This window comes from Colias philodice, chromosome 11 (assembly GCF_061535455.1).
Source record: "Colias philodice isolate Cphi_HAF_F1 chromosome 11, ilColPhil1 Martin Lab GWU primary, whole genome shotgun sequence".
NCBI lineage: Eukaryota > Metazoa > Arthropoda > Insecta > Lepidoptera > Pieridae > Colias > Colias philodice.
In genome coordinates, this window is record NC_143096.1 from 6,624,104 (window position 1) to 6,634,151 (window position 10,048).

Here is a 10,048-nt window from a genome sequence, read left to right on the forward strand (position 1 = left end):
ATAGAGATTCGCATTTTAAATATTAATTGGAATGGAAAAGGAGAATATTGCAAATAAAACTAATTGCAACAAAAATAATGTCATTAATTACCCGAACGATTTTCGGGCAAAATATGAATGTCTGAGAACGCCTTCAAAATAAATGATGCTATATTTAATAAAAGCAAATATTGCTCTTCAAAAATTTACTTGTGGTAAATTGCATTGCTCGTTGAATAATAGGTAAGAAATAAATATGAGTATTAAATTAGTACTAAATGATTGTTTCATACCATGGTAATAATTTGCTTCGTTAGTTACGATAATTAATAATTGTTATCGCATATTTGGATTAACTTACAGCTGGTAGAAATAATATATTCAAGTCTCCTAAGATATTTACAAGTTTATTATGTTAATTTGGGCTGCTTTTGTAAGTTACATAATAATATAATTAAATGATAATACTCACAATGTATCAGTATTGTTAATTAATTAATGGTGTTTAGATTTTTCACCGCGTTCTACAAAACGAGAGCGGTATTCAATTCAAAGAATATTTCACTAGCATCTTTCAGTGGTGAATTATCAAAATGGGTTACATGAAATCTATAGTGGCTAATATAGGAAGTTTTTATATTTCTTAAGATTGTGTATTTCCGCCAAAGTTTATAATTTTGAAATTCATACCTACTAAATACTTACCTACTAGTAATTACTTAGTCGACGGTGAAATATGGTATCAAATTATAGTTTAGTTAAGGGCCGATTTTTCAATGCTTTGATAAAACTTATCCGTCCAATAAAGTATTACACGATAATATTAAAATGTCACGTAAACTGTCAAATACGGGCAATTAGAATGCGTTTTTAAAATGGTAGTTTTATACATTATTCGACGAATAAGTTTTAACCAAGGATTGAAAAATCAGCCCTCAGGATATTAAAAATGTAATAGGTACCTAACATACTAGCGCCATGTAATGCTTGCTACTCACGTACCTGCCGCAGTGGCGATATTGGTACAATTGAGATTGGTCGGTGGTCGGAACAATTTCAGTTGTTCTCTAAATTGCCCCTGCTTGCCTATACACATCAAAATTAAGGAACAAATAAAGGATCCAATTCCAATAGTGCCCCAGCTGCAGCTGCTGTACGTACGTGAGTAGCCCGTCTAAAAAAATCTGTCACTTATCTTCTTATATATAAAAATGAATCGCAAAATGTGTTGGTAAGCGCATAACTCGAGAACGGCTGAACCGATTTCGATAATTCTTTTTTTATTATATTCCTTGAAGTACGAGGATGGTTCTTATGTAGAGAAAACGTAAACATGTACCACGGGCGAAGCCGGGGTGGACCGCTAGTATCTTAATAAAAATTTCATTTACAGGTCTTTTTAACATCTGCTGGTTTCAGTTATGCAACCGACAATTTCACAACAACATCTGAACGTATAGTAGCTAATACTAAAGCTGATATAGGGTAAATAAAAATATTATGATTTCTTCGTAATTAAATACATGTACATAAACACATTTAAAAGTTCCAAGAAATGAAAGGCGAATTATGAATCAATTCAATATGTTGTTACATGTTTACAATTAATAAATACTAAACATGACTGTAACCTAAAAAGGTGTATTAAGTATAGGTATTATTATTAAGTAGGGGACTAACAAGCTCGGGCGGAAATGTAGCTTAAAATAAAACAACGTAGAGGAAGGGATTAGAGGAAGGCAAATAATTTTTAATAAGTTTAATGCCTAAACAAGTACACTCAGATAGTATATCAATTTGATTACAATTAAGACAGACAAATATGTTTTGAAATAGAATATCATATAATGGCAAATGTAAATAAACAGATTCATTTCATAAATCACACATTAAAATATGCTCGATGGTCAAAATACACCTACACAATTTTTTAAGCCGCTTCCGTGTTTTTTGGGAGTATATTATCTGTGATATTATTTTATATGATTTCATAGATAACTAATCAGAATGACCATCATTTCGGAATAAATTACCATTAAATATTAAAAGTTAATTATAATATTTTTTTTAATATTACTATAAAAAAAATTCTATTTACATTGAAACGGTTTAATTACAGCAAAACCTCGGTAATTGAATTCAAAAATACATCAAACCCAGTACTGAAGGTGAAACGCAAGACAGTTTTAATTATAAACAGTGACGCTGCACTAAGAACTCGGTACCCTAAAAAAACTTCAAGTTTATTGTACCAGGATTACGATGATGATGGGAAATTATTAAACTCATATTACATGTACAACCTTCAAGACGTCGCGGAATTCTTCAGAGTTTTCCTTGATACACAAATTTGTCATGTTACATGTAAAAATATGGAAAAATAAACTTTTTGTTGTTTACTTTGCGTTTGATCTTGCACGAGCATTAGTTATTGATATATTATAACAAAAATAAATTATCAAAATTGAAAACCTTTTAACGGATATAGACGCGTCAGTCTAAATCACGTTCGCTGTAAAGCGTTTGAAACAACGGGAATATAGGTAATAATCGCGGTGAAAATCCGCTTAAAAATCTATTGTTTAATTAAACTGCTTTTGTTTTTTTTTTAACCCAGCAATGAAGCAACCACTTGTGATGAAATCCTATTTGAGATAGTATCATCTTCCGTTGTTGTCTGTAAAAAAAAATATTTAAATGAAAATGTACTTGAAAGATGTGTATATAAAGCCGAAAATCTGTTTTAATTTTATTATACATACTCAATAAAGCATTTAATAAACAAACGAACGAATAGTACTTACAATTTTTTTATTCGATTTTTTTTAGTTGTAGAATTGTTAATAATTATAAAAATTTTGATAAATTCTAAACCACGTGAATGTAAAGAATCTAGTAAAGATTTCATAATAAAATACATACCCAATTATCTGTAGTGGTATCTGTATCTGTAGTGGTATCTGTTTCTGTGGTAGTTTCTATTCCAATATCAGTTGATGAAGATGTGTCATCATTGAGGGTATTTTCCGTCGGCTGAGGAGTACCAGCTGTATTGTGATGATAATAATTATTTATATTCGTTGTTTCTGAACCCTTTGTTTGGAATGGTTCTTGTACCGGAACGACCGAGTGTTCTTTGTATGGTTTCCTTCCAAAACCAAGGATTGATGGAGCACTGTAATAGTAATTTTGAACGTTGTTTATAGTTAAATACCTCTTCTTTATTTTCTTTCAGTTTCCGGATTTTATTGGTTATTTTTAATTTACGATTAATATTATTATGTAGTACATACCAGATACCTACACCAAAATCTAAATGCAATTATGTTTTACAAGGGTATTTGTGCAGACAACGTCTAATGCAACAAAAAAAACTTTAATTTAAGAAAGCTTCAATGTATGATACAAAATTGTACTTACAGAAATTGTTTGGGAAAGTTTGGCACATTTCCTATTTGGTATCTTATGACTGGAATTGACAAATGAGCGTCTCCGGATAGTTTAAATTTCATAGGTAGAAAATGCGAACGGCATGTCACAATAGCAAGTATGGCAATTAATCCAAACACTACCTAAAAATAAGATACATTGTTTGTTAGTAGTACAAAGAAACCATATCAATTCATTTGACACTTACCTTCATCGTTGCCATGTTATATTAATCCTATTCAAAACATTAATAATACCATCAAAATATTTATCAAGTGCGATTACTTTTGCGTTCTTATTTTAGGTAGAGAATAATAATATTGTGTTGTTTCCTGTATACTTTTTGAATCGTGAGTGAGCTTTAACTGTAGATCTCTGTGGAACTCTACGGTTCTAAGAATTAATTATATGTTGGCCTTATGTTTTGGTATTCCGCATTGAGAAAAATAAACCATTATGTATTATTTTTACAAACAAAAACTATGATATCTTAAAATAGTTCCGATTCTGGCTAATTTTTTGAGTCTATAACAACCTATCCTAATATTTTTAGAAATATTCTTTTTTAATTAGTTTTATAAAAAGTGCCCGACTTTTGGCTCAGTTCAAATTTTATGTTGAAATGTGTTGGACTTATTATTACTATTATTAGAAATTTACATATAAAATAAGATGATTTATTTAGTATCGTGTCTACGTTAAAGAATAAAAAGTCGTTGTAGACTTTTAAAAATAAAAGAAAATGTGCAAACTTTATTTTTCTTTAAATTATTTAAATATCTAAAAAAATATTATGGCATCTGTCTACAGATGTTGTTAAAAATTTTGTTATAGCTTAATAATAAGTATATAGTTAAGTTATATATAGTTAAGTTGCAATTCTAATGCTGTTAATCGTACAAAATTGAGAAAAAAATAACACCCCACATAGATTTCAGTCGTACTTGACCATTTGAGGTGTTTTTTTAAGTAATTTATAACATAATTGCGGAATTGTGGTATCAACAATAGTACCTAGTTACTGGTTTTTTATCTACACCAAGAAATCGTTTAATGATGTATTTCCTTGCTCATATTGTCATTTATTCATATAACTATTCAAAAAGTGGTTATGTATACTACTAGGGAATGCAATCCCGATCCCGCGGGATCCCGATCTCGCGAGATCTCGTGTAATTTTTCGGGATCAATCCCGACGCATAATATGACGAGATCCCGTTCGAGATTGACGGGATTGGGCGGCAGTGGTCAGCGACGCAACACACAACCACTCGGGGCGCAAGCTTTTCAATTTTTCATAATTTTTACTAATTCCCTTGAAATAAGCTTATTGTTTGGATTACCTAATTTACCTACGTTAATTTCCTTACAACCTGATTATTATTTAGTTGGTAAAATCTTACCAAGAAAATAAAAACCTTTATTATTTAATCAAATAATAAAGGTTTTTATTTTCTTTCGAGTAACATGTTATTTTAGTTAACCTCACTAGGAGCCATCCATAAATTACGTTACACGTTAATAGGGGGGGAGGGTATCATCTTTATGTGACATAATGTGACAAGGGGCAGGGGGGGATCAAAAGCTTTGTGACGTGACATAATAAAACGAATCGAAATTTGTACGTGACCGTGAGCAAAAAACTTTGAACAGAAAATTTTTAATCTACCTACCTATTTGTATTTATTAATAATTTCGCACTCTCGCTATAAGATTATCTCTTACGTCCGTATTAAATGTATGTAACGTATTAAATGTTGTTAACATTTAATTCCTAGAGTCATGTTGTAATGCAAGTGGGACACAAAAATTTACGATTTTTAAAATTTTCGATATCTAAGATTATTTAATAAGTAAAAATAAGTAAAAAAATGAAAATAACTGTTTTCTTTTGATTATTTTTAGATACATGTATAAGTTTGAAAAATGTGTGACGTCACATTAGGGGGGACGGGGTAAAATATGTGACAACCTGTGACAAGGAGGGGTTGAAAAGTTCTAAAATTCACGTGACGTAATTTATGGATGGCCTCCTATCACAAACAAGCAGTTAATTAGCTTTTTCAGTCATCTGAATTCAACTTTTTTTTTAATTAGACGGGATCCCGAAAATTCCGGGATCCCGCGGGATTGATATTTCTAATCCCGCGAGATCCCGAATTTGCAATCTCGAGTCGGGATTGCATTCCCTATATACTACTTACTTATATTATATTACTGTTGGTGCCTACTTACAGTTTAGTAAAAGTTAAAGTCTTAATTTTGAAAAAGAAAAAAAAGGAGAAATGTTTATTTAACATCACACCCATAATAAAAGAAAAAAAAATGCTTATTCCTAGTCAGTGTGGTGTTAAAAGCGGTAACTCCTGAGTCCTGAGCATGTGCTGCACTTAATGGAAAGCGCTGATTTTCAGTAGCTTACTAAATTATAAGAATTGGCCTGTATTATCGTGCAATCGTGCAACTGTTTAATTTTTTGGTATGTATCGTGCATTGTGTTTATAGGTATGTACCTACTTAAGTTACATCTAATACCAATGTTGATTAATGGCGAGTTTTCCTTAAAAATTTAAATCGACGATTAAGGTGTTGTTGCTTTAATAATAAGTACCTTATATTAATAGTAATTATTAGTTACTTTAACTATGGAATGGTTAAATCAAAAAGTAGGTACTTAACTAACTTTATATGAAAATCAATGATTATGGGGTTAACAAAACTAAATGAAATCGTTATAGCTTTACTATCATCAAACGAACATAGAGTTAGCTTTTAGTTTCGTGATCTTTTAGTGTATAAAACGAAAACTCGCATTCAGTGTGGTTCTGCAGTATAAGAACATTGCACAGAATCTTTTCAAATGACCTTAGAACAACGAAAGAGTTCTTCTTTAAAATATCGTAAGAAATCCTAGTATGCAAAATTGATTAGTAATTAAATTAAATTATTAATACAAAGCCCCTTTTTAGTGGTATTTATGCTGAATCCCCAATGTTTGTTCCACCCATATATTTTTTATTATACTACTACAAAATTAATTTGAAGCTTGATTATTTATTCACATTTTATGTTTTTTGGATGGATAATGCAGCTGAATGTTGAATTTTATATTTTTGGTTTCATGGCATTCAAATACTTTATAATTAATATTAATTTATAAAGAATAGAAAAATTCGATCGTCCCGCCTCATGATCAAATTTTTCTATATTTTTCTATTCTTGTGATTATCTGAATGTTTAATATGGACTAGTAGAACAACCTTTGCTGGTCTGGGTTAATTGATGTGCTGAAAAGAACCTATATTTCTTTTATGAGATTTTTTAAATATATTTTTAAGACGAACCTTCGTAAATAACCTTCCTATTGTAAGTATAATTTTCCACAAAATCATCACAGATCATAAAATGGTTAATCATTTATTATATATTATATGTGTTATAAATGTTACATATCTTTTATTCGAATCTATATTCCAACACTTTCATGAAAATATTTTTTATCAAGTGTTGTGAAATTTAAACTTACAACCTGAACTTTGTGATTGATTTTGATAAATTAAAAATTATAAAATGAAACAAGGATATAAACAAAATATGGTAATTTATTTGGCGACTAGGTTTTGGGTGTTTTGTTGATCAGCCGACGAGGGACGCGATAACAGCAGACGGCACAGCACCACCAGGGCCTTGTTCTATTGAGGGTTGGAAGCCGTTCTCATCAGCCAGATAAGTTACAACGTACGTCACACCGTCCGGTCCAACCCACGCGTAAGAGCCCCTGACTGAGATCGCCTCGTCATCTTTACCAGCATTCTTCAGTTCTCCTTGCTCTTCCTTCTTCGTGCCATCGCTTTGTTCCAAACTAAAACGAAAATTAGGGGATTATAAAACGTTATGGAATACAAATTCCTGTCTTTCTAATTTTCAAGACTCAAGCAGCAAGTTTAATTTTTTTTATGTATTGGTAAGTGGCTCGTTGTTATAAACCTTTTGATTTGATAAATATATAAATGTTTCCGAGTCTTTCAACAAAATGTTGATCAAATAATTTACATACCTACACCAAACAGTCTTTTTCCTTTAGAAAATCAAAAAGAATAATAGAAAAGGCACGATGTACGTCAATCGTCAAGCAGTAGAATATTCGAAGTAAACTAGGCAACCCGACAGAAGTTTAAATGACCCATCAATTTTGTTTATTTATTTAATTTTTTCATAGTTAAGATACTTCGCCTTACAGTAACAAATGCGACAACATAAGATCTATGGAAATCGGTCTAGATTTTCTCGCGCGATTTCGTGGCCAAGAGAAATAGAGATTCATTTATAAAAATATATATATAAACGCTCAATCGATATAAATTGTAATGAATCTAAAACATACGCATATCTGTACGAGCCAAGGCCGTCGTTTTCAGTTTCAAGTCGAAGAATTTGAACTTCTTGTGGATTCGGGGCTCCTGGCTGACGTTGCGGTGCCGGAGCAGCCGAAACTATAGCCAAGAAACCAAGTACCACCAACTGAAATCCCACAAAAATCACAATTAATTCACAAACACTTTTCACATTCACAATCACACTATGTACAAAGCCGTAATACTGACAAATTTCATGATTAGATTCGCTTAGCAGCTTTGTGACCGTATCGTCTTCACTTGCAATGTGTTTACTCGATTAAGCTTAACGCTTATTATATACTTTTCTGTATATTGTATTACAACATACATATTATTATTAGGCGTACATTTGACTCGTTAAAATGTTTTGTATAGGTGACCGCTCCTACACGGCGAAGGTAAACCGTGGATAGTTTGAGGACACGTATGATGGGAATATTTTGCAATACGTTTAATTTACATAGTTTAAGTTTTAGTAAAGATGAGTATGGATTTGCTTGATTGGCTGTAATTGAACAGGGAACCTTTGCAATTACGACATAGCTACATACATTGTTTTAATATTCATGTATGAACATAATTAATTGCGTCTGTTTATATTATTTACACGGAAGAATATAAATAATTATTAAATCTAAGCAACGACAAAAAGGTAAAAGGTTATATTTGATTTCAATGAGAGATACATTAAGTAAATAGTAAAACATTATATGTACATAATATGAAGTTAAATTTGTATCCTCCTACTTATTAATTAATATTATAATTATAAAATTTGGGTTGTTTTAATTTTATCTGCCATATCTCATGCCTGTGCCGGTAACCTTCCAGTTCTTTTACTGTTAGTTTTAATGATAAGTGGCACTATAATATTATGCGTTTTGAGCTATAATTCTGGAGTAAACAACAAAGCATCATAATATCAGAAAAAAAATTTTTTTTAGGTATGCATAGGTCGTAATATTTTTTTAATGATTTTGTTTGATTGACTCGAATTGGCACCAAAATTCCAACCACCACTAGAATTAAAAAATATCACTATCATTTATCATCATCAAGAAAACAATCAATTAACTGCGAGTCGGACTCGCGACACTAAAGGTGAGTATCGACTTCGCGCTCCAAGAGGTCGAACATTGGCGCGCGCTCCAGCCGCGTGAAATGGATACCAGTTTGGAACGCGCGCCAAAATGTTCGTTGGAGCGGTCGAACGCGGAGCGGTCCGTTCCGTCGGGTGTCGGTTTTTTACCGCGCATCAAACGTGGCGCGCGCGCCAATGGAGACAGGTTTGTCGTATTTTTTGTGTTTGTTGCGCTCCGAGTAATAATTATTATGGATAACCAAAGTTGCCGTAAATTAATTCAGCTATATGGTACGAAAGAAGTTTCGTGGAACAGTAAAATTTCTTCGTATCATAATAAATCGCTTAGAGATCTTCTCTAAGCGATTTATTGGTTGGAGAGAAATCAGTAGTGAAATGGGAGTCCCTGTGCCGGAGTTAAAGAAAAAAATGCTGCTGCTGCTCGTACACGACTAGCTTCCATGATGAACGGTCAAACACTGGAATAGTTGCCACGCGCGCCAGGCGCGCTTAGTTTATATACTTCAATTATTTGGAACGCGCTCCGCGGAACGCACTCTCGGCGCGGTCATTCATGGCGCGCGCGCCAGGAGCGCGAAGTCGATACCCAGCTTAAGGGTTCCGACTTCCGTAGGTACACATACTTAAACATTTTTTTTAAATGAAGTCTTTAAATTCCAAGTGAATATGTGACCCCGTATAACAACGTTCCCGTGGACTTAGTAAGTTTTGCCAGATGACTTTTTGCAGGTTTTGAACGAAAACTTTAGATCCTCGATCTTGCCCAATTGCTTTTAGAATTTCAAGAGCATTTACTATAGTATAATAGTGTGTGTTTAATACAGTAACTTCGTGAATTGGATATTCATACATATAGTATCGAATACAATTAAAGTGGAACGCTGTCTCATGACTGTGGTGTGCGACATTGCGAAAAAAAAGTTATTGAAAAAGGCTTGTATGAGCAAATTTAATCTTCACCAAAATTGCTATGTAAAACTGTGCAGGATTATGTCAATTGTATTTTGAAACCAGCGCATAGGTACCTCTATTACTATACAGTATACGTAATAACTCAATCAATATAAGCAATAACACAATATAGAACCATATTATTGAATGAGGTGCTTGAGGCGTTCAATTACGAGTATGTTCAGAAAGA

At 32.2% G+C, this 10,048-nt stretch overlaps 2 protein-coding genes across 2 annotated transcripts; both read right to left on the minus strand.

The window, feature by feature from the left end:
* Window positions 1-2,073: 2,073 nt before the first annotated feature.
* LOC149484671 (uncharacterized) lies at window positions 2,074-3,534 on the minus strand. Its single transcript, XM_089700382.1, has 3 exons — window positions 3,400-3,534; window positions 2,902-3,154; window positions 2,074-2,656 (listed from the first exon to the last, which is right to left on the minus strand). Exons 1-3 carry the CDS (start codon window positions 3,489-3,491, stop codon window positions 2,588-2,590), a joined length of 414 nt encoding a protein of 137 aa, XP_089556508.1. The 5' UTR covers window positions 3,492-3,534; the 3' UTR covers window positions 2,074-2,587.
* A 3,458-nt stretch (window positions 3,535-6,992) lies between these two features.
* LOC149484672 (endocuticle structural glycoprotein SgAbd-5-like) lies at window positions 6,993-8,106 on the minus strand. The gene is made up of 3 exons (XM_089700383.1): window positions 8,013-8,106; window positions 7,793-7,929; window positions 6,993-7,270 (listed from the first exon to the last, which is right to left on the minus strand). Exons 1-3 carry the CDS (start codon window positions 8,019-8,021, stop codon window positions 7,045-7,047), a joined length of 372 nt encoding a protein of 123 aa, XP_089556509.1. The 5' UTR covers window positions 8,022-8,106; the 3' UTR covers window positions 6,993-7,044.
* Between the last annotated feature and the right edge of the window lie 1,942 nt (window positions 8,107-10,048).

Coding starts and splice junctions, on each gene's coding strand:
- LOC149484671 (XM_089700382.1), bottom strand. CDS start 3,491: ATGAAATTTAAACTATCCGGAGACGCTCATTTGTCAATTCCAGTCATA. Junction 3,155..3,399: donor AACTTTCCCAAACAATTTCT/GTAAGTACAATT, acceptor TTACTATTACAG/TGCTCCATCAATCCTTGGTT. Junction 2,657..2,901: donor ATACCACTACAGATAATTGG/GTATGTATTTTA, acceptor TTTTTTTTACAG/ACAACAACGGAAGATGATAC.
- LOC149484672 (XM_089700383.1), bottom strand. Junction 7,271..7,792: donor CTTGGCTCGTACAGATATGC/GTATGTTTTAGA, acceptor TTTTCGTTTTAG/TTTGGAACAAAGCGATGGCA.